Source organism: Aythya marila (assembly GCF_965140915.1).
Source record: "Aythya marila genome assembly, chromosome: 8".
Lineage (NCBI taxonomy): Eukaryota > Metazoa > Chordata > Aves > Anseriformes > Anatidae > Aythya > Aythya marila.
The window spans coordinates 15,138,950-15,163,713 of NC_139049.1; the positions used below are offsets into that span (position 1 = coordinate 15,138,950).

General features: G+C 39.4%; 1 protein-coding gene across 8 annotated transcripts in view; it reads right to left on the bottom strand.

Annotated features, from left to right (window-relative positions):
- Window positions 1–12,997: 12,997 nt before the first annotated feature.
- PLA2G4A (phospholipase A2 group IVA) overlaps window positions 12,998–24,764 on the bottom strand; it is a 121,070-nt gene continuing 109,303 nt past the window's right edge. For all 8 annotated transcript variants that reach the window (XM_082765974.1, XM_082765973.1, XM_082765976.1 and 5 more), the window contains 4 exons: window positions 20,186–20,370; window positions 17,559–17,754; window positions 17,213–17,370; window positions 12,998–15,645 (listed from right to left, as the gene is read on the bottom strand). In XM_082765974.1, the coding sequence (XP_082622100.1) occupies window positions 15,514–15,645; window positions 17,213–17,370; window positions 17,559–17,754; window positions 20,186–20,370 (671 nt within the window). In that variant the 3' untranslated portion in view covers window positions 12,998–15,513. The remainder of the gene's footprint in view (window positions 15,646–17,212; window positions 17,371–17,558; window positions 17,755–20,185; window positions 20,371–24,764) is intronic.

The window sequence follows — 24,764 nt, forward strand, 5'->3', positions numbered from 1 at the left end:
ACTGAATTTCTAGCTGATGCTGGAGGGATGTTCCAAATGACCTGCTGCCACTCATATTCATTGACAAGCAGAGCTCCAGGGCAGATCCCATCCATCAGCCCCACGTACAACACCGAATGGAGACAACCTGACCACATGTCCCAGGCCTCAGCAACATACAGAAAAGCTCAGGAGCATGACATAGAAAATGCAGAGACAATACAGTCGTGCAGTCCCAGTCGAGCTCTTGCTAACACCACTTCAAGTTTTGCTGCGAGTTTTTGCAGAAGACCAACTTGAAGACCACTTTGCAGAGCATTGGTGTAACATTGTTCTTCTTTTATTCAAATCGTGATTAATTTGACCAAATTTTGGAAAGTTCTTATTTACATTTTGTTTGTTTTAATATTATTTTCCAGAATGTCTGATGTGAAATGAACAGAGCATGTTGAAAGATCTTCCCAAGCCCCGCAGAAGCCATGATCCACCTGCAGCGCCCAAGAGGTGGCGCCCAAAAACCAGCGGACATCGCTCGCGAGAGTGGTTTTGGGTGGGTTCCTCCTCAGCAGAGCGCTGCTCACACCGGACTTCAGGCAAGCCAAAAAGTATCAGAACCTGGCAAACTTCAGGTGAAGTTTATTAAAAGGGGAGAATCACCTTCCAGCCTTGATTCGAGCCTCCAAGCACCTGTATCTCACGTTACTGCAGCCCTGAACAGAGCAAACAAGTAATTTGCTCCTTTCCCACATCTTTGCTGATTGCTTTATGCCAGACAGGCTCTTGGCTTCTTGTATTGGCCCCAGTTTCAGCTTTATGCATCCCCTTAGAAGAACATTTGAACAAAGCACATGCTTGATTCCACCATATAAGCTCCCATAGGCTTTCCTCCTTTTCCAGTTTGGCTAGCCTTCATTAAACTGAGATTTCTTAGATTTGAAGTTAGGAATGAATATCCAATGTTCATATTTTAAGCACATGCTAATGGAGGTTCAAAGACCTATACTGTATCTTGAAGTTTCAGACATTGTTGATACCTTAATAACAAAGCTTACAAGCATTCAAGGATAAAACAGAATAAATAGAAGTATATGCACAAAATGTACTAGGGAGGGGAGGAGGGGAAAACAACCTTTCAAGACACTGTCAGAAATATCTATCACCACATGTCTCAGCTTTCCTGGGTGGGGAAGATGTAACAGGGTTATACATGTTAAATGCTTCTGTAACCTAATGATGATGGGTACCATGTAAGAGCCATTCTGTTGGAAAAACTGGACAGACAACTGGCTTGACTTGCAGCTTCAGTGTACTCTCATATGGGGAAAAACAAACCTGTTACTGTAGAAAGGAAAATCATAATGCTAAACAAATAAGGACTATCACTCCTTGCTTTTTCAGGTTATAGACACAAGCTGATGATTAGCAATACACACAGAGAGAGAAAAGAAAGGAATGGGGAGGGGGGAGGTGTATGGTTAAAATTTCCCTATGAAATTCACTGAGGCTAAGACATTAAAAGACTTAAAAATACATTTTGATACAGATAAATAAAATCTTTGCAGAATTATGAGAGATTGATAAACCAGTATTTCAGCATACCCAGACACTGAGAAGGGCCCTAACTACTATGGGCTGGTTCTTCTACAGCTGCATGTATTAAAGCTTTTCTGAACACAGATGAAGGATGCACCAAGATTAACCCCAATTAGCATCATGGAAAATATCCTGTAAACCCACTGCATGATTTTATCAAGGGAAAGGAGCTTAAGCTGAAGCAACCTTTTAATAACTGTATTAAGCTGTATTTTTCCATGTTCATAGCAACTTTTCGATAGCTGCTTCTTGCTGAAATAAATAGTAAGTGGGAAGGCTGCCATATTTAAACGTGCTTTTGAGAAAATCCCAAAATGTTCATCCTGTACAGAACCCAATGGACCATTTTCTGTCTCCGGAAGAAGGAAAAAGAGCCCTGGAGATTTTATGCTATATGCACCTGCTTTAAAGCCATGTTCCATCTGGAATGCTCTAAGAGCTTTAATTAAGCTATTTTCATGGTATAATAGCAAGACAACAGAGCACTGAAGTCAAATACAGCCTCAGTGTCTTCTTGCCTTTTGCCTTTGCAGATAATTCCTAGGAAGTCTATAGGCTGATTTGCAGCATAGGCTTGTTCTCTCCCTGCATAGCATACTTTTTTTTTTTTTTCTTTTTCCCCTTGTATTGCTCTCTACCTAACAGCAGGACAGCAACAGACTCAAAAGCCATTAGCACAACAGGCAATCTTCGTGTGACTAGCAAAAACCAACACAGATGCAAGTAGCTGCTTTGCCAGCAAGGTGCTGATTTAACTAGAAATTTTGCAAACTGAAGAATATTTTTATTTACCCCATGAAGCTTAACATACAGTTGAATTATTTAGCTTAAAAAGAGAGTCTTCCATGCATATATTAATACAGCAAAAGCTTATTACATTTTTCCATTCCTTATAGCATACTTTTTTTTTGGCTTATGTATAAAGTCACCTCAAGCTGCCTTTGTAATTTGCTTGATCTTCCTAGAAGTAAGCAATCAGTGGAAAACTCTGCTGCTTTTCTTGCCTTCTACATTTTTCCCTTAAGCATAAATTACTGTAGAAGAGCACTCTCCATCTTCTCTATGAGATTTTTCAAGCACAGGGAAATTAACCTCTTATCCAATATAGTGCATGTTCTGTATTTATTTACACCATTTATTGTGCCAAGCAGTGAAATAGGTAAACAAATTTCTTCAAAGTACTTGCAAAAACGACATCTGAAATTAAGCACTTCACCTACCGGGATAAAAAGTCTTTACAGTGGCTTGAATTATGGTGTTTCACCCTATGCACCCCTGCCCACACTACTGGGCCTGCCTTATCTTTTCTATCACAGGAATTTAGATGGCAACACGCAGAGAAAAGCAGAACATTTTTGGAAGGTTCAACTGGATGGACATTCAAGTTACAGAAGTAGTATGGTTGATTCATTTTGTTTAAGAGGAAAAGGAACAAAATTTAAACATTGCTGCAAGCATGAAAAATGTTGGACTTTTGAACCAGCAGATAGCTCTTGTTCCCAAGTGGATGAATGGATGAGGTATCAAGTCGGGTTACATGTGGCACAGGCAGGAATTCACCGGACTTAATTGCAAACTCATTTTGACATGTATTTTAGAACTAAAACAGACTTTAACTTACCCTTTCACTGCTATAATGATGGTAGCCATATGTGGGTGAAATAGCCTCCTTTTTTGATACAAGGGTCTGTTAAAGTAACTCAGAAAAATGAGTTTAATATGTCATTATTCCTACCAAGTTCACCATGGTGTGTGTTTTCAGAATGTTAAAAAGGACTTGAGATTTCAGTACCAAGCTGTACCTTCAGCTCCTTTATCAGTTCAAATTTTTACTGAGGAACATGGAACATGCAATTAAGAGTTTCCAAAATTTGAATTTAAAATTCAGGTGTAAAATTAATTTAGACTGACAAAAAGTTCAGTCAATCTTTCTTCTGTTTACATCAAATAAAAATATTCAGTATTAATACTAAACACCAGAACTGTAACAGGCATTAAAATCTTACCCTTATAAAATTCAGGACCTTTTTATATATTTCTAGTAGTTTTTAAGCAATTCTGAAATTTTTCTTAAATATTGAAATAAGTTTCATTATGGACTTAGTGAATTCCAAGACAAATTTAGTTATTAATGAGACAGATTGTTTTGCGTACAAATACAGATCCTAGCATGACTGTTCTTAAACAGCAATCAAGATGAATATGAGCTAGAGTTTGATACATATTTTATTGTCTTCCATCCTCAGGATTTCGTAATTCATCATCAGGAAGAAAAAGTAGAAACAAGAAGGTATTGCAAGACATCCTGAGAAATAACCACTGACTTACTTGCATGGTTAAATATTAACTAAGAAGGAACTAAAAGTTTGTTCAGTTCTGGGTTGGAGACTTAAAACAATGCTATACACACAAGGAAAAAACATGATAGCAAATTAGTATTCCTGCTTGGTTGAAGGATAGGGGAGTTTGAAAGCGTTACTAGCTAGCAACCAGAGAAAAACACAGCAGGATGACTTTCACTAGTCTTCTGATGGATGTCCAGATACGGTAGATACCTATGGCAATGTATGGAGCAGGCATGCAGACTGGAGGATACCCAAGCACAGTACTTTATACCTATCCTTAAAGAATTAGTACAAATCCTCAAAGAATTGAAGAATCCTTAAAGTAACCGCGAGGTTGGATCTGAATCCTTTTATTTCTCAAATCTGATGTATTTTTCCTGAAATGTATTCTTTTTTGCCTGGTTGACATCCTTTGTTCCAGCTCTTCCTCCATCCTAGCAGCTGTGTGACTCCCATCACTGTAAAATTCTGAAAAAATATACATTTAACCAGAGATTCTCATCTATTGCTTACAAAACATGACAAGTTCCAGAGGCCAGTATATACCATGAGGATATGGATAAACCAGTAGGTGGTATAACCAATTCTCATAGCCGTCTTTGTAACAGAAACAGAAGAAAATGAAGAGGTGGGAGAAAAGCAGGCAAGTCTGGGATACAGTGGCTGGAATTTTTACTGCTGGTAAAAAAATAAAAGGGGGGGGAGGGGTTAAGATAAAACCTCCCATCATAATATCAGCACATGCATGTATTCTACACTCTAACTGAATCAAACCTTTATTTTATTAATTTATTTTTTAACAGCTAACCAACCGCATGCATGAAAATATGCTATGTCAATGATTGCACTTAAAACTGCCACAAGCTGTGGTAAGAGCACACACAAAAGCTGATGCACAAGACACAACCCAAACCCACAAAAAGCTGGGGATGTCTCCATCAGCTGATATTAAGTCCAACACATTTTGAATACTGTGTTGGATCCATCTCTTCTAAAGAACAACTACTATAAATACACATTTGCATGTGTATCTATATATGTGTATCTATGTATAAAATTGTAATGTGTAAAAATTAATGAGTCTGGCTACAGTCTTATTTTCTTTCTTGCCTGATCAGGAAAGAGTGATACATCATAATATATTTGCAATGAAGTTATTAGTTCTTTACATAGGAAAATACCTAAAGGCAAGAAAAACAACAGGGCAAAGAGCAAAATTTTAGGAAGTCTGGGGAGGAAACCCTGTTACAACGCAGGGATTTGTCCCTAGTTCCTAACTTTTAAGACCAAATCTTCAGCAGGGACTGATTGCAGAAGTTGCCTCACTTGATGTGTAGATGTCCTACATTTTTTTTTACTTCTGTTGCCTATGGTTGAAATTCACCCTAAACTACTATCAGCCCATCTGTAACTTGACAGTGGCATAAGTGTTTATTAGATCCAAAACAGAAGCACAACACCCCCAAGGTACAGCTACTCTTCAGTAGCCTACATGCGGATAGGGCAGAAACTTAAGACATGTGTACACTGATAGCCCCACAGGAGGAGACGTGGGAGCATCACAGGCTGTGATTGCCAACAACACAGCCAAGGCCACTGTCTGTGTGGACATCAGCTCATTCCAATTCCTACTAGATAAGAAAAATGGCTGACAGCTCTTCTTCAATTCATCAGCACCATAAAACCATTGGAAATCTGAAATTTCCTAACTTTGGTAGCAAGGGATTGTTGCTTTAACACACAGTTATCCTTGTTCATAATGTGAATTACAGGATGGCAAGAGGTTTTTTTATAGCTACAGACTATTAATGAAGCTAGTGGATTGAAACATAACTTGCTTGGCAAATAACTGCATTTTAACTAACTAAACGAGCAATCTCAAACAGCTTCCACAGGTGGAGTGAACACAGATAGCCTTAGAGGCTCAGCTCATCCGAGGCACTGAGAGTATCTTCTTAGACTCTGAAAAAGCAAATCTGTTCAATAATTCATTCATGAATGTCTCATAACCATATACATAATTCATCAGCACAAATAAGTAGACTTACAATCATTTTTATTGTGATAACACTCAGAAGTTTGAAAATCTGGGGGATAAGATTCCTCAAAAGAATCTTGTGGCAAATGGCAGACATCCCCTGCCATAAAGGAAGAAGGAAAACTATTCAGTTTTACTCTGAATTCATTTCTATTCCAATGGTAGTCAGCTTTTTTTCGAGCTTGATAGATTGATTCATGGTGGCCTGTCCTGGAGTCACGGGAAGGATTCACTTGGGTGCAGCAAGTGACATGCTCCACACCTGATAGGCAATCAAATCCATCAGGCTGCTCGGAGGCATTTAGTGCTAGCGCCCTGCTACCAGCGTGTTTGTTCCTTGGGAAGAAATCTCATGAATCATTAAAGCCCCATCTACCAGGCTGCCTGCACTACAAAGCCCTCAGCCTGCAGTGGAGAGCAGGGGACAGTGTGGCAAGGCAAATGCATAGGAGCCAAAGCTGGGGTTACAAAGGCACTTAAGCAATGTGTCCTCCTGCTGGGATCTGAAGGTCACTTTGCTGCTATTTTCTTTTCCCTAAATAACCTTTGTTTATTCAGCACGCAAAAGCACATCACTTGGGCATTATTACCTATGGACTCATAGGACAAAGTTTTGTGTTTCACAACAGCTTTCCTCAGTGTGCTGGCACATGGAGAACATGGAAGTTGTTAGTAAAGGATATTTTTCACTGTGGTTTGCCATCAGAAAGTGGTGATTCAATTGCATCCATTAAGTCAACACATTTTGCTAAGTGCATCTTACAACACCACAGGCAGTTATAAAAAGACATTTTGATTAAGTTGAATTTTTCAGGCTGACATCTATTACATTACACAATATAGCGGAAAAGTTGGCTTTCATCATACTGTAACGTGAATGTTGAAATTTCACATTTAAGTGAAATGTTAAAACTTTACCAAAACAAATGATGTAAGTAGTTCAATTCTCATTCTGATCTGAGAGAAAACTAAATCTAAAACAGAAAATTCTCCATAGGGTTTTGATACAAGGATCAAGTTAGCAACCTTTTGTATACAGTTCTCGTATTTTTCTTATTTAGCAGCCACTCTATATTTTTTTCAAGAACAGATTTATCCTTTTTTTTTCTAACATGCCAGTTCTTCTTTAAACACAAACACTGAGGAGACAAAACGATGTCTGGCAGATGGTGTTTAGATGACACTGGAAGGGTACAATTCACTTGTAACCTAAGCTTTCTGGTAGCCTTCATGTACTCCCTCTATTGGGTTTATGTGGCAAGGTTTTGGTAGGGGGGGCGCAGTGGCAGCCTCTGTGAGCAGAGCCCAGCACCTGTCCCATGTCAGATCAGAGCCAGCTTCAGCCAGCTCCAAAGGGGCCCGCTGGTGGCCAGTGGCCAGAGCTGAGACAGCGAGGCTGTGCCTCTGAGAGAGCAGAGTTAAGAAAGGGAGGAAAACAAACAAACAAACAAAACAAACAAACAAACAATAATAATAAAATAAATAAATAAATAAATAAATAAATAAAACTGCTGCACAACAGCAGCTGGGAGAGAGGAGTGGGAAAATGTAGAGAAAAAAAACCCTGCAGCTCCCAAGGTCAGTGCAGCAGGAGGGCAAGAGGTGCTCCAGGCATGCAGCAGCAGCTCCTTTGCGGCCTGTGGAGAGGCCCCTGGTGGAGCAGGTGGATGTGGCCTGGAGGAGGCTGCAGCCCATGGAGAGCCCCCGCAGGAGCAGGCCCTGGGCCGGAGCTGCAGCCTGTGGAGAGGAGCCCATGCAGGAGCAGGGGGTCTGGGGGGAGCTGCCACCCATGGGGGACCCGTGCTGGAGCAGTTTGCTCTTGACGGATGGACCCCGTGGTACAGAGCCATGTGGGAGCAATTCTTGAAGAGCTGCTGCCTGTGGGCAGCCCCTGCAGGGGGGGAGAAGAGGGTGGATAGGGAGGAGGTGTTTGCTTTTGTTGTTGTTTATTTCAGTTTGCTTTTATCTTATCACTTTTCTAGTCGACTACTGATAGGCAATAAATTATACTAATCTCCCTACACCGAGTCTGCTTTGCCTTGTTTGCCTGTGACAATAACTGGGGAGTGATCTCCCTGTCTGTGTGTCTCAGCCCTTGAGCCCTTCCCATTCTATTTCCCCTCCCCCCCCCCGCCCCCCCCCCCCCCCCCCTTTCCTTTGAGCAGGGGGAGTGAGAGCACGGTTGTGGTAGGGTTCAGCTGCCCAGCTGGGTAAAACCACCACACCCCCATGCACATGCTAAGGAATGAAGAAGTGTATACTAAAGTCTGTGCCTTAGAATTGTCATTCAAATTTATTGATTTTTGGCTAGTACTGAGGACAGCCAGTTACCGTCACTTTAAGGAAAACAGTGTGTTTAAGTGTATGCTGCATGAAACAACTGAGGTTGCAGTCTTCAAGGTTCAGGGATGCTTTCTGCCTCTGTTCATGTGTAAACCTGATACAAGGCAATTTGATATTTCTCAGAGTTTATCTGTTTTTCATGTCCGTCCAGTCTTAGGCATTTTTTTAAACCTTAAACATAGTTTTCATCATGTTTTGCTGCACACATAACTCACCACTGCTCTTTTCACTACCAATATCAATTCATTTACAAGCCAAAAGACAGACCCTGACCCCATCACTATGCTGCCTGTATGAACTCAGTATCATGGCAGTGATCATTTTTACTTTTAATATTACCTTTAGCTGAAAACATGCTCTGGTCCACAGGGACAAGAAAAAAACTTACAGTTCAGTAGCTTGAGCATAAATTTTAAATACATATATTTATCTGTATAAACATGTATCTGCATTCTTCATCTAGAAGATGATAGTTCTTAACTGGGTAGTTGGGGGCATTTAAAATAGTTTCAGACACCTGCATGCCTTCTTGCTTCATTGCAGCTGAATATTAAGGGAAGACTTCTATTATTCCAACATGGCTTGAAAGCAAGGAGCAGGTCAGGAGGAGGTAGGATTTGTGAAAAATACAATTGTCCTATTTTCTCTCCACAGTTACACTTGGCAAATACAAAGCCTAAGGTGAGTGGCGGTGCATTACAGCCCCCTACATTTTTTTGCAGAACATGGGTTACCTGCAAGCAGCAGTCTTTTCCTCCAGCAGGCAGCAGGAGGGATGGCAGCCTTTCCATGCACCGTGGTGCTGCTGTGCTTCCGTATCTTGTTCCAAAAGTGCCCAGAGGGGTGATGAGGAACAGAGAGCACAGATTGTTCCCTTAGGGAATCAAGAATACACAATGCCCACCCACAGTTTCTGCATCTTGCTTTCACAGCGGCACCCTGAGACCACTGCCCCCTTGCTGCTGAACAGCATTTGCTGGGCATAGTGCAGGAAATGAGGAAGAAATGGTTCAGGCTCAAAAAGAGTGATAATACAGAGTAATGCATGCAGGGAAAGAGCACCAAGCTCTGATGCCAAAATGAAGGGAAGGAAGTAGCCAATACAGACACACTGAAGACATGGGATGTAAAATGATTGTCCCTGTTGTTTCCAACACCCCCTTGTCACCCGCAAAGTGGAAGAGGAAGAGAAAGAGAGAAAAAAATGACACCTGGGCATGTGACAAGAGAAACAGGTCTGTGGTGTGTTGGTTATTGAAACCTGCTCAAAACATGCTCAGAAGAGGCATCTCCACCTACAGATGGAAGGGAAAATAATGGGGGAGAAACGGCTGACGAGCTTGTCAGCATTACTAACTTTCTGGACCTCTGCAAGGTTGAGTGAAGTCCTGCTGAAAACACGAAGAGGTTACCAAAGGCAAAACCACCTCATCAGTGTTCTCTGCTGGCTTTCCTAGGCAAATGGAAAAACACTGAATGCTGCAGGCCACCAGTTCATCGCCACATGAATGGCCCCAGGATGGTAAAACTGCCTTCACTGCCCACAGCACACATGGGCCCTGGTGTGTTTTTTGCCCATGGGCTCCAATGGGGCCCAGCCCTCCCCAGGGCCATGCCTCTGACCGGATGGGAGTGGCAGCCAAACAGATGGACATTCACGGCCAGACAGATTGACATTCGGGGCCGGGTCTGCCAATATGCAGGTATCAGCCATTCAGGCTGTCTGTTAGCACAGATTAGTTAGCCTCATAAACAGCGTTCGGCCTTAAGACAAAAATGTCCTGTAGCAAAGCCCCAGGATTTAGCAAAACTGGACCAGAAGGAAGCATTTGTATTAAATCAGCAGCTGCAAAGCATCAGCGTTTCTTCTTCCCAACCACACTGGCAAAATACTTGTCTCGATTTCTTTTCATGTCATCGCATTAATTCCTTCTCATATTTTTCCATAACACACCCTAAAAAATGTGTTGGCAAAAGAATGGCTATAATGTGCGGTGGGGAACATGCCTGCACTGTTACCTCCTCGTCTGAAGCGCTACGGGTGCCTGGCAGAGGGGGCAAGTGCCTGTGTCCCTCACAGGGCAGATGCTGGCCCCAGGGACCCATCCCATGGAGCCCTTCCAGAAAGCTGGGCTGGGAACAGAGGTGAGGCTAAATAGAAAATGGTAAGAAAGAAATCGTGTGACTTCATCACGGCAGAAGTTCTTGTTTGATACTGAATAAAAATGCAGCTGCCTAGTTTTCTCTGCTCAGTTGAACAAGAAGGTCAAAAGTCACCCTAAAGTGCTCAAGTTTCTGTTTCTAGCTTGGCCACAGGCTTCCAGGAGAAAGCACGGGAGGAGCACTACTCTGATCAAAGGCAAAATATTCTTTAGGCAGAAAGTTGGGTCAGTGCTCAGGTCTCCAAGGCAGTGGGAACGCTTTAACACAACCAAGGCATGGACGTCCAGCGCAGCTCTTCCCTTCTCCCCTTCTATTCCAACACTTCTTCTGACAAGACGTAAACGGAGCATAAGCCTGCTGGCTTGGGCTTCAGTCCCTGATTTCTGCTTGAGCCAAATACCTGCAGCATGGCACTCAGGGATTAAACAGTCACACAAGAAATTGCTGTTACTATTGTACTGAAAATTTTAACTTTTTGGCTAGCCCAAAGGTGAACAGGTCACTCTGTGAACTTTATCATTGTGCCCTTTTCTTCACATGCAAAATAGTCTCATAATTTTGTTGTCATGGGGAATTCTTTGCTATGACAATCTGCTTACCTAGCGTGAGAAGAGCCAGTGTGTAACAACTTAATTGGGTGAGTCAGATTGATACACAAATCTAACCCATATGTGAAATGAAAAAGCAGTAAGAGTGATGGGTGTATTTACAGCTTCAGGAAATGTCTACATGCTTTTGCTTTGAGTGAGCATCAGAGCAAACATGTGGTATGTAAATGTCTTTGGTTGCACAACCTCCTGTGCCGCACTGCTAAAATCCCATCCATTTGTTCGTCCAGAGCAGCTGAGCCTCAAAATCAAGCTAGTGCTCTAAAAGCTGAGATCTGTGGGCGATCCAGCCTGCAAAGAGAATACCAGAGCCTGCTTACGCTTCTCAGGTTGCATCCCCCAGACAAAACATGCTGGGTCAAAACAGAAAGCACATTCGCCACAACCCTAGCTCCCTGCCAGAATGTTTTCTACATGCTGATGCTAACAGTCTTGAGGCCAATGTCCTTGTGCTCTCATGCTTTCCGGCACAGATTTAATTCTGAGCATTCATTCCCTCTAAAAAATTCCAATTCCTCCCCTGGCAGCGGGGGGCTCAGCCTGAAGCTCTGCAAAGCTGCATGCCCGCCTTCCCCAGACGCCCAGCTAACGGCAGGGCTGAGCACTCTGCAGGCACCGGGCCAGCATGGGGGCACCTCCATTTTTGCACAAATTGCAAAAATTATATTTTTTTCCCCCTCAAAATCCATCTTCTACTATCTTATAGGTAGATTTTGAGAAAATCCACACCCAAGCACACGTGTTTGTACTTGCATTTGAGAAGAATCTCCTCCAAACATAAATATGCTTGATGGAAAAAAATATCACAGGGATAAAAGAGATCAAGCAGAGTTAGGAGACGGATGGGGAAACAGAAGACTAGATCTTTAGGCTAAGGAAAACAAACAAACAAGCAAGCAAACAAAGTGTTCTTAGTTTCCCATCACTTGTCAGAAGTGGAAGGGTTTTTATGTTTTTTTGTTTGTTTGTTTTCCATTTTTTTTTTGTCCTTTGATGTAATTCTTAATATACTAGGTAAGACTGCAGACTTTAATATACTGTCTAAGAATATTAAGACTACAGACTATTTTTAATATACTGGGTAAGACTCTAAAGCTGAGCTGAAATAGTTTTCAATTTCTGAGTTTCTGATCATATCACGATGAATTTCTCTACCTGAAGTTAAACTAAAATTAGGTGAGGTTTTAGTTTGAGACTAATGAAATTATAATTATGAACTTACCAATGAGCTTATGGAGAGGCTGAGACATTTCAAATGCTTGAAAAAGTTAGAACAAGGTTTTGTTCTGAAAGATTTGGTTTTAGCAGAGGTACACATTTGTTTACCCCCCCATATGCATGTTAGACCTAAAGCTTTTGATGCCTCTACTATTTTAGTCGGAGATCTACTGGTCATAGCTAACTCCTAGCCTTACTTGCCAAAGAGCGATGAGGAGTATTTATGCATCTCTCATCACAATGATGACATTGCATTTCTGAAGAACCTGCAGATGACACACTGTGCTCGGTTTTCAGCAAAAGGAAGCAACAAGCCAAAAGCTATTTGACCCAAACAGGTTTGAGGAACTTTTACCTGCTTTTTAAGAACTCTGAGATTAAAGATAGTAAAAACCCAGCATCCAAGCCCATGCTGTCAAGCTCTTAAGATAAAGCACAAAGCAGCTGGCAGAGCGGTGGCAGCAAAATACAACAGCGGGGATTGAAATGGATTGACGCATGATCAGCACACATTGGGCTGCTCAAAGAAGTTGCATTTGTAACATTTAAACTAGAAAGAAAGACTAACAAGGAAAGCCCTGAATTCCCTGCATATGAGCTGCTCCACCAGGTTCCACATACACCACAAAGTTGTTCCACAACCCTTCACCAAAAAAAAGTGAAAATATCATGTAAATGATCAAAATAAACTGAAAACAGTAGGTGCCAAATATAGTTTTTTATTGTTTGATAACACTGTAATATTATAAACTGTGTAAAGTATGATAAAACTTCTATAAAACAGAGAAGGTGCATCTTACAAAATACAAACATTACCTCATTAACAAAAAGGGGAAAATATAAAGAAAATATTACAATAGCAGTACCAGTTTCTTCCTGTATTCCAAAATTTACTGAAAAATGTTTAAGTTATGCAGCACTAAGATAAGTTACTTTTATTTTCTCTCTTGATTTCAAACATGCATTACATCAAACAGAAATAAAACCTATTAATCAATACAGAAAATTTAATTAATTACCTAGCATTGCATGTAGATTTAAGGAGGGATGATGCAGCATCTATTATGCATTACAATTACTTCCCTTCCTCTGGGCTTACAGATTTTAGCAATTAAAAATAGCTCAATTATTCACAATAAGATGAACAGTCACTGAATTAGCAATAAACTTGGATAAAGGAGCAGTTATAGTAAAGTTGTTTTGTCGCAAAATTATCAAACAAGATCAGATATGCTTTGGGTAGTCTTTACACAAAATGATACCCTTGTGACAATTATCTCTGTGCCTGCCAGAATCCTGAAAGCCCTATCATAAAGGTAAGGGAGTGAAATATGAACCCCAGTAATGTCAACTGAAATACAGAGAGCAAAATTTCATTTACAGTTCTTGCAAAGAAACACCCATACCATCCGACTGCGCTACTGTGAACAATCCCACCTACACCTTCTGTTTTCACCACAATGCAATTCCTAAAGAAAGGAGTGCTGTTCTCAACCTGCTGCTGGCCAAGCAGCACGCAGGGCAGTTGGAAATGGTTTCCACCTTCTCACCTCTACAAGTACCTTCACATGTCCATTAACTCTCCCAAACAGTTAAATTCACCTTCACCCAAACTGCTCAGCCCCTGCCACCTTCTCCAAACCCCACAAGAAAGCAAGTAACAAAAAATTGCTGGGACTACCAGGTGCACCCACTGAGAGTTAATCCCATAGGGGTTTTTGGTTGGTTGGTTGTTGCTGTTTTAAGTGAAACCCGTCAGACCAAGCATCCTAAACTTTGCAGCTCTCAGATCTGGTATGCAGGCAGTGCTGATGTGTGTCACCTGGTGGCCCTGTCAGTTCCTTTTGTTCGTTTCACACTTGCTGATGACATTATTCCAAAGGAGGCTGGAAGTGTTTGGAGGTGTGAGTACCCTTTCCTATGCATTTGCACAGTTATCTAATATGAAGGTTTTAATCATGTTTTCAGATGGTACTAAAATAATCTATCTTTATTTGCAGTCTTTTGCTATTCAAAGTACTAAAAATAGACTTTAAATATAGCCCTTAACAGATGAACTACTTCACATTCTTACACGGGAACAATTTATTTATCCACTGTAAATATTGCCACTGTCCCTTTGCAGAAATGTATTGCTTTTAATCATAATCAAATGCAAAATCATGTGTAATTTACCTGGAAACATTTGGGGCAGAAATATGTGAACTTAACCACTTAACACACAGGTGCTACTAGCTAAAACTCAAGCAATGTAATTTCGTGGAACAAAAGAGAAATAGAAAATGCAAGAGGCTGGATTTTTTGCTGAGTGGATGTATATATTCTTAAACAACAGTAAAGTGGACTTCAATTTTTGTGAAAATATGTGTGATTCTGAGATTCAAGACCAGATCCTTCTTAGTATCAACAACAGTTTTCCTCACATTAACAACCAGCTGAGGATCCTACTGATCATATCAAAGATGTACAGAGCCCATTTCTTTGACAGCCATTTGTTACAAAGTGTTGTTTAAGAGCCACCACTCACAGAAGAAAATTAAAAGGTGAAACACAAGCTTGATGATGGAGTTTTGGTTGGGCCAACATAGCCAACAGTTACTGGCAAGCAAAACACCTTCCAGTCTAAGAAATCAATAGTGTAGCAAGCAAGCAACAGTGCTCGTAAGCAGACAAGCAACTTAATATACAAGGAAGCTGCTACTGACTAGCAGTAATAGTCAGCTTTTATCGATTTTTCAAACTAAATTTGAAGACAATCTTCTCATTCGTGTAAAGCAGAGAGGAATCTGGGCCTGAGGCCAGGTATATACCTGTATCATCTCTGCTATTAAAGATTTATTCTATTGTGTTTCATTCTGTGTTACATTTCAAGATATGCCCAGTTTACATCAATTAAATATAAGACAATTGTCCCGCTAAAAGAAACCAGTGTTTACAATTTTGTAAGAAAAAAGAAGAAAAAAAAAAAAGACACTGAAGTCAGTGACTTTATAGCCAAAATAACCTAATTACACAGTTTTTAAACTAAGGATATCAATATACTGAAATGTTTTCAATGTTTTTTAAAAAAAAGAAATACAAAATAATATTGAAAATTCACAAGAAAAGGTTTTCAGGACCTTTGCACAGCCCTTTTCAAGAGTAGTGATGCTCTTAAATGTCTTTACAACTCCAGTTATAATGATAGAATCAGCTTCTTGAAGGAATAGGACCTGTGACACATCTTCTATGTATGGTTGTTGTTAAGATTGTTCTTATTAAAGAATCTCCTTGCTTCGACACTGCTAAGTGACACAGAACAGCGAGACGGATTCTCCTTTCTGTATTCAATGCTTTCCATCATAGCCTGCTTGATCACCTGGAAAACAATTTAAAATGTGTCACTCTGGGAAAGTTAACTAAGTTTTAATGATATATTAACTGAAAGAAAAGACCCCTTCAGATCTTAACAGCTGTTGCTCCTAATTTCATCTCCACTCCATCCTCTGATCAAAGTGATTGCTGAGTATCAGTATGAATTCTATTTGTTTTATTGTAAAAAACAGTTATTTAGATGTAGTTAATAGGTATGACAGGGTATCTATCACCGACATCAAACAAGTCACACAGGAACATACTAAATGAACCATCTCACCTGAGTCCCTGCACAACACTGAAGGGTAAATCAAAACAACGTAAAAATACATACTTAAAGGGCGTATGAAATCATGACTATATTGAAACATTAAATCCCCACTTTCACTTCCTTGGTCCCAAAGCAACACGATTTGCTCGCTACATTGAAAAAAAAAAAACATAAATCCTTTCTTTATCTGGGATGATGATTTACACCTGTGAATATGGAAAGCCACTCTGCAGATACTGTGAGAAAAGGGTTACCAATCACAGACCTGTGTTACTACTAGTATCAGTTAGAAAGTATAATTAAATACCATAGAGTTAGCTGAGAAGAAAATTTCCACAGATCTTCACAAAATAAGTTCAATTTTTTTTATTTTTTTTTAAACTTAGAAAATCATCATCATACATAAAGGCCTGAGTATAAAAACCTGACCATAAAATCCTACATCCTCTGCAGTCACATTTGCTCAGTTACCTTGCAGGGCTTTTGATGCTAAAATGACAAAAACAACACAGAAATGGCAGTAGAACAGAGCAGGAATGGGAGTGGATCCTAACAAGCACAGGGTCAACCATTATGGAAAGCACACAGACCATACTCCAATAGTTCTATTTGGAAGACAGCCACCATATTAAGTCAATCTTCTTGGTCCTGAAAATATCTAGAATTTTTATCTTCTGGAAAGTATCCCCTGGCCCTTTCCAGCAGCCTCACATATTATTATTGACAGAGGACCATACATAGTTATGCTTACTACAAAACTGATATTTAGACACTATATAAATGGAGGTCAAGTGAAAGACCAAATTCTCTTCACCCAATTGTTACTGAGCACCTCATCCAACTTTCTTCTGGTAAGTCCAGTCACTGGGTTACTTCCAGTAACTGGATTCTCTACTTCCTTTCCCAGGCCAGAAGGATGCAAGTTGTCTATAGAATCATAGAATCATTAAGGCTGGAAAAGATCTTCAGGATCATCTGGTCCAACCATCACACAGTTTGTCTGTGCACCCATAATCAGCATGCTTATACACAAGTTCATAAAGAACCTACCTTAAGTTTACTCCATCTCTCATTAAAATAAAGCAGATTTTTTCCACTGACTATAATGGGCTTTGATCTAGCTCAATTTTCAAAATAACAACGGGCACAACTAAATGCAGGAAGCACTTTATATGCCAAAATAATCAGGCAAATACTGAAGTAAACTTCTGTACCTTTAGGATGGCAGACCCTGGGGTTTACCTACTTTCCCCTTTAACAGTCTAGACCCTTTAAGCCCCTTCCACGCTGGCATACATACATCTATATTATTGAGGGTGTTGAACTCCATTAGATCATGAAGCCTCTTGAAAGCAACGTTGGGATACTGGAAGTTGAAAGTAGAGAATGGTGTATTTGGATCATCAAAAATGTCAAAGTCTGCAAAATCCTTCTCTTCTGGTGTCTCTCTTGGAACACCTGCATACAAAACAAAAACACAACTAAAACTTACCAACTTATTTTTTAATTTTTTTTTTAAATCCCTAACTACTACAGATAGACTTAAGAGTCATTTCAGGGACAAAGCATTTGTAGTCTATAAACACTACATCATTATAAAACTTCAAAGGAACACCTAGATTCAGCATCCAAAACTACTTGCTCACCTGGAGCTTTATACTTCCGGAAGTTGATGTTTGCCAAAACAAAATGGATTATAGTAGGGCAGTCTTTCTCTGAAGAGGTATCCTTTGGTTTAAAAACATAGCACTCCTTCAAGCCCTCTCGATCAAATACATTTGGATCTATTTTGGGGAAAGGAAGCTTGTTCATTTTGGCCCATTTTTCAGCAAGCAAAATTTCCTGAAAAGATAACACAATATATATAAGCACTCACAGCAAAAAGGGATTTTCTCTAGATGGATACAGGTATCCACACTAGAAGCAGTTTTATTATCTCACACTTCTTTAGCACAGAAGGACTGATCAAGTCCATCTTTGGACAAGAGACCCAGTCTAGTAACTGAGCAACTCATTCAGCCTGCCCAATCTTCATCACCTGTGATGATTCACAGGAAGGAAAGAGTTGGTCTGTCATATAAATCTTTGGGTGAATTTACAGAGCTGACAGCTAGAAAAAAACATCTGTAATTTTACTTGCAAACTGAGTATCAGTGCTATGGAAACCAGTGAGGGTTAATAAACACCGATCCACACGTTGTTAGGTTTGTAGTCACATCACAGCACAGAAGAACATTTGAAAGCATGCTAAGCAAAGAAGTAAGTTAGGAAAACAGTCTTCTTTTTCCTCGTGACAATTGAGTAAACAAAATAATTTGTAAATAATGACTCAAAAGGATGTAATGAGGGTGTGTGAGAGGAAGGGGAGGGAAGGTCAACGTATTTAATCTTTGTTTTGAATGAAATTGGGGCAACTGTTGTGGATACACAAGAGATTAAAAGACAGTGGGTGTAAAATGATAAAACAAGAGTCGAGTTATCAACTTTAGCTGGCTGATTTTCCTATGTGTTGGAGTAATAAAAGTATATTAGAGTGCAACCATAGATACAACAGACCCAACTCTTGAACTGACATTTACTCTTTGTAATGCAAGAGCCAATGGGATTGCAGAGTCAGTAAACAAAACTGGTTTCTGTCCTTTAGGCCATCACCATACAACCTCTGCCTGTGGACTATAGCTGTGTATTAAGTGGAGGTACGTCACTCTTTTTATTATACACATACTTGTGCATCAGAAACAAATGAACCATTCCCTTCACCGGCAGCTTCACGAAAACCTAAGGCATTATTTAATTTTCCCATTGTCTTTTCTTGTGTAAAATGACTTTGCATTTAAAAAATTACAGTTTATAGAAAAACTTTCAGGATGACATCCTGATACTCCAACCAATCTCTCCATGTTATGGTATGTTCACCAAAATGGCGCAGAAAATTGCAACTGCTGGAAACAGAAAGTTGAATGCCTAGGCAGACTAATAAAGACAACTATAAAGAGCTTTTTACACAGACTCCGTGTGCTGAACATAAAAAACGGGTGGGAAGAAGCATTTCAGGGGAGATGATGGCACTGCATCAGTAAATCTAGCAGACAGGGGAAATAGTCCCAACAAAAAAGGAGAGAAATTCTTAAATGAATAGAAACTTAAAGGAAGAAAGTAGACTGTGGGATTGAATCAATTAAAAGATGAAAGGCACTGCTCCAATTCCTCTCAGTGCTCTACTCTTCCAGGTTGTCCCCACAAGACCCAGAGATTACAGAGGTTACTCCTTTCTAGTCATCTGAGGCTTGTTTTTCTCTGCGTTTGACAACAATGATCTAGAGTTCATTTTGGTGTTATTTTCACTGTTGCTGTGAGCTCTTGTCCTTTGGTAGTAAGAAGGAAAAAAATGTTTTTCCCATGTTCTAATTGAAATTTGTCTGTAAAGCACTTTTACAAAGAATGCCAGGTGTTTCTCAAACAGGTATAAAAGTTCTTTTTAAAAATTCACTTGGGTTTCCAGTAAGTGTTGCCTCTTCTTTAAGACCCTCTCAACAGACATTTCAAGTGTTACTGTTTCTATGTCAGCTACCAAATCATCCAATATTAACCTTTTCTGACCAACTAGAGCTGTCTGGATGCAGAACTTGTACAGGTTGCACAGACAGACAGCTATGCTTTCGACACTTGCTACAGAAATTAAGCAGGTAATTTAATCTGTATTTTTCTGTGGTTGTTTTGCTCTGGCATGACTGGTCTTAGGAATTATACTTAAACCAGTACTGGGATTATCCTACAGACATGAAAATGAACAGTTAGTCCCACTTTCAAAATGTTAAATATTTAGCAATACCAGACTGAAAACACATTTCTACAAGATGATGACAGAAAACCATTCATTTGCATCACTGAGAATGGTTGTACAGAGCTAGAGTGCTAGCACAACAGTAAATTTAATTATTTCCCATTGACATAACATTCTGCAGTTCAATGTGAAGGCAAGACTTTCATAAAAAACAACATAGTTACTACTTCAAACAATCATTTACAGAGACCAAAACTGTATTTGTCTACTTTGTGTCGGTTGCATCATGTGCGTCACACATATAGAAACTAAGGCAGAGCGGAATATTCTGCCTTGATGTGGAAACAAGTTGCTCCAATGCTGTAGATGGGCACTATGGCCTTTTGGAACCATGAAATGTGCAGCCAACCCAACTGAAAGAAACAAACTGGAAGAAAGAGTCAACATAAATTTATTAACACAAGGAAAGGAATGGCCTGTCTTACTTACTTTGAAGGGAGGGCTGGAATCACTTGGCCTTGCTGAAAAATCAAAAGAGATGATGAGATCAACCCCTCTTTGAGGTCTTAAGATAAGTGGATACGGCAGGTTAAATGTAAGCCCGCTGTCCACGATATGAATCTTTTTGCTCTTCACATCTAGTGGTTCATATATCCTCTCAAACTCATCGGGATCTATGTAGAACAAATAAAAACAAAACAATACAGGAAAACACCAATTAAGAACTGCAATTTTGATGGGGTTTCTAGTGTTTCCCCAAGTACTGAACATTCCACAGAATCTAATCTTTGGTGTTCCAGCTACACATACCATGAACATATGTATAACCTTAATTCTCATCTTAACAACTGGAGAAGGAGAAAAAAAACATGGCTGGCAGGGACCTCAGTAGGCCATGCACACCAACAGCCTGTCCCAAGGCAGAAGCAGAGGTGGCTCAAAGCATAATGGATGGGGACAGATGCCCAGGTTTGACCCTTGCATTCCCAGCTTTATCCCTTCAACCCTAACAACCCCAAGATACAAAGGAAAGTCTTTACAGGATGTTGAGACAGATTCCTAACATACATCTCTGGTCCTACACTCCCTGCCCAACCTTCTCCTCCTGGTTTCCTCCCAAACCTTCTGTCCTTCCCAGATCTTGTTCACCCAAGTAACTAGAATTTGCCCACAAAGCTATGAAGTGGCTCTGCTCCTGCTTGCTGCTCATCTTTGTTTCTGACCATTAAAATTAAGACTAACAAGTCAAACAACTTGCTTTTCAACATACTGCAAACCTCATGACCTCATATTCATTACTATACTAGGAACAAAAAGAAGTGAGAACTCATATTAGTATACAAAATTTAAGCACTGAACAGAATTAGCTACTTACTGCCATGGTATTGTATAAAATAGTCTTCTATCCCTAATGACCAAACTGAGGGCAAAATAAGGTATGTTTTCTCTTTAATTCCAACATTCCCTGGATGCAACTCAGGAAAGAACAAGCAATCTTTGCACTTATCCAAGTCCCTAGATACTGCTAAACTACCCCTGCAGTAGTTTAACTACTTTGCTCCTGACAGTCTTTTCTTGCTCTAGATTTTAAAACTATTTCTAATGCGTGTTTTGGCCATTTGATTAAAAACTAATGATTATATCTGTAGAGGGCAGTGTAATCTAAGCAATGATGAACAGAACACTGTAACTATTTCTTGTATAATTAAATTTCCTAATACCAAACTATTGGCAATAAAAGTCATCTGAAAGTATGAGCAATGTGAATAAAATCCATCAAAATCGATTAAAATTCTATTTCATTACAACAACTTTCCTTCTTCATTTCAGGATGCATGAGAAAAATGTACAGTTATGAGCAGCAAAAATTCTTAGATCACGTATTTTTTAATTTTTATTTCTGTTATTATTTTTTACCAAACTTTGATGAGAAATGATCCGCCTATTTCCTAAAATTTGCACTGATTTCCATGAGAGAAAACACTTTCAAATGACTGCCTAGTGTTAAAGAGCTGAGTGAGAGCTTATTTTAGAATTCCTGGTTTATATGCTCAAAATACTTGGCATCGTTACCTTATTTTCTTCTTATTTTAGAGTTAGATATATTTAATAGCCATGAATTGCCATAAATCAGTGAAAATATATTAGTGTTTATCAAATTCACTATAATTCAAAACCCACTGTTATAAACATACACCTACTACAGATACTTTTAAGATAACTAAAATAGTTTTGTTTCCCCCTTCCTTCTTTAAAGGCAATATTTCAAACACAATTTATAGTTTATTTTAAAACCTTATTCTCAATAGAATTCCTAAAAATTACAAAAACATCTTTTTAGCTTACTCTTAGTTCACTTCACAAAATCTGAATTTGAAGCCAAAATCAAGTCATCAATTATCTTTTAAACAAAACTTGTACCACCCAGATTAAGATATTTTAAATGCTAAACCACTGTAATATCATCAATAAATTTATAATTACCACATACATTTTTTTTATTAGTTTTGGACTCCTGTAATTACAGGAGAAATTCAACTTAAGATTTTTGCTCTCTTTTTTTTTTGGTTATAATTCCTTTCAGAAGTCTACTTGTAATTGCTGAACTGAGAATAAAATTAAATGTAACTTATGTCTCTGTTACTGGGCCAGAATTACAAAAGCAATGAACATTATCCAGTGCCTATTTATTTATCTTAATGACACGAATTTCAAGGCAGGCTGGCTCGGCATGGAGTTTGATTTGATTTACACAATGGAGACGGAGGCCAGAAGCAGCACACACCAACCCAGTGAGATAAGGTACGCAGACAGACTGAGCCACAGGTCAGGGCACTGCAGGTGAGGCTGCAATTGCCATGGGAGATGTGTAATGTACAATGTGAGTCCCTGGTGCTAAAAGAAGCCTTGTCTACTTTATGCCCTGTGCTGTAGTTATTCTGAAGAGCTGAATAAGAAGCCTTTATTCTTTTTACATTTTACAACACATGAATCCAGGACAATCACTCTACATACTCTAGTAGCCCTGCTCAACCAACCCATCACTATTCATCAAGCAGTGTGAAGACTGAAAGGAGTATTTATGCTTTGAGAGCCTGCGGCATTAATTTTCAGCTCATGCAGACTGCTTTTATAAAAGATGCATCCATATTACAAGAAGCTTTCAGCCCAAACTACCAGCTGAGAGAAGCACAACATGTTTGGGAGTATAGCTCTGTGTGAAACCAGCACAGCATGCCTATCTCATTTGCAGTAATTGGATACACAAACGGGTATTAAGAATGGTTTAGAAATAAAAGAAAGAGAATGTTCCGGAGGCCAAACTTTGTCACAGACAGCAGCTTCAATGAAAGTAAGAGAGATAAAGAGGGCATTTGCTACTGACGTGCATTTACTATAACAGTTTCCATAAATACTGAAGTAAGGAAGCAGAGAGTGAGTTATTTTTTTCCTTATTGTTATTCACTTGGCATTTTCTCAAGCAATTTTGGTGTGTTGTAATATTAAGGCACAGAAACAAAACAACTCCAAGTTCACAGTTAAACTATTCATGAGGTGTAAAGTTTTAAAGCATATTTGAGATCAATTAAGAAAATGCTCAGCAAAAACTGAATCCACAGCAGAACGATGCCAACTATTTTGAGCATATAAACCAGGAATGTAAGCACTAAAAAGCTAGAATTACCAAACTACGGTACACGATAAAAAGACAATAAAATCACAGTATAGTTCAAATATAGGAACTAAGTTGGCATTTTCACTGACTTAAAGCCTTTAATGATCTCACACTTCTACTGCAAAAGCAGTTTTTGTATATATACTCTCTGCTCCTGCACTGGAAGGAGTTAGATGCTGGTCCACTGAAGTAAGCAGCAGTAATCCCACTGATTGCTGTATGAACAGAACCTGGGGCTGTAAGAATGTTCCCTTCTAAGTAGACAGCACACCCGTGCAGAAGTCCTAAAACTCAGGCATGATTTGTACTCCTGGGAAAAGGGAAATATTTAAATGCCATGGGTTTGTTGGAGAACAATACCACCAGGTATGTGCATGCTGGGAACACTGAGCATGTGATCCCATTTCTACACTACTGCCTGGTTGTACCTGTTTCACTTCGTAAAGGATTTTTACTTTCAGATCAAGCAGCTGGGATCTCTTCAGGGTACTCCAGAGCCTAAATTCTGCCCTCCATAATGCCTGTAGGATCGGTTTAAGCCTATCACAGTTCATTCTCCACAGTCCGACTCAGTGTGTCTGTGAAAGGCTTGAGACAACTGGAGATGTAAAGCATTATTTATATCACAGAATCACAGAATTTCTAGGTTGGAAGAGACCTCAAGATCATCGAATCCAACCTCTGACCTAACACTAACAGTCCCCACTAAACCTAAGCTCTACGTCTAAACGTCTTTTAAAGACCTCCAGTGATATCCTTTCTGATTCACTTACTTCTCCCTTTGGGGCCTGTTAATAAAAAAAAAAAAAAAAAAAAAAAAAAAAGTTCTAAAGCAATTGAGACTTCTCACTGTACTCAAACTGCTAGCTAAATTCTCACTGATAGGAATAAATATGCAATGCTTAAATGCAGCCAGTGCCTTGCTAATACAAAATATTTCAAATTTATTCCAAAGTTTCCTTTCTATTTACTCCTCTGGACTCCTAGGTTCTTACATATTCACTAGTAAAATTCACTAACACCATTAAAATGTAGATACACTTATCACACTACTGAATGATTAAATTTTATATCAACTACTGAAATTTCATCTTTTGTTTTGTCTTTCTACTACCCTTGGCTACATTGTGACTATTCGCAGCTGTTAGATTTGAGCTGTTAGTTCAGGTTTATGAGTGTGGGCTTCAACAAACACTAAAAATTGCAGCTAAATCAAACTTCTGCCAGACATTTTAGCCAGAGAATTTTCAGGTGATAGGCACTCAAAAGTAATTGTATCAGAGGAGCAGGCTCATTCTGTCAAACCTGCATTTTATTTCATCTGAAATTAAGACCCAGGAAGTTGATACCGAAGATTATCCACATCTTAATTAGGCAAAATTCTCATCAACT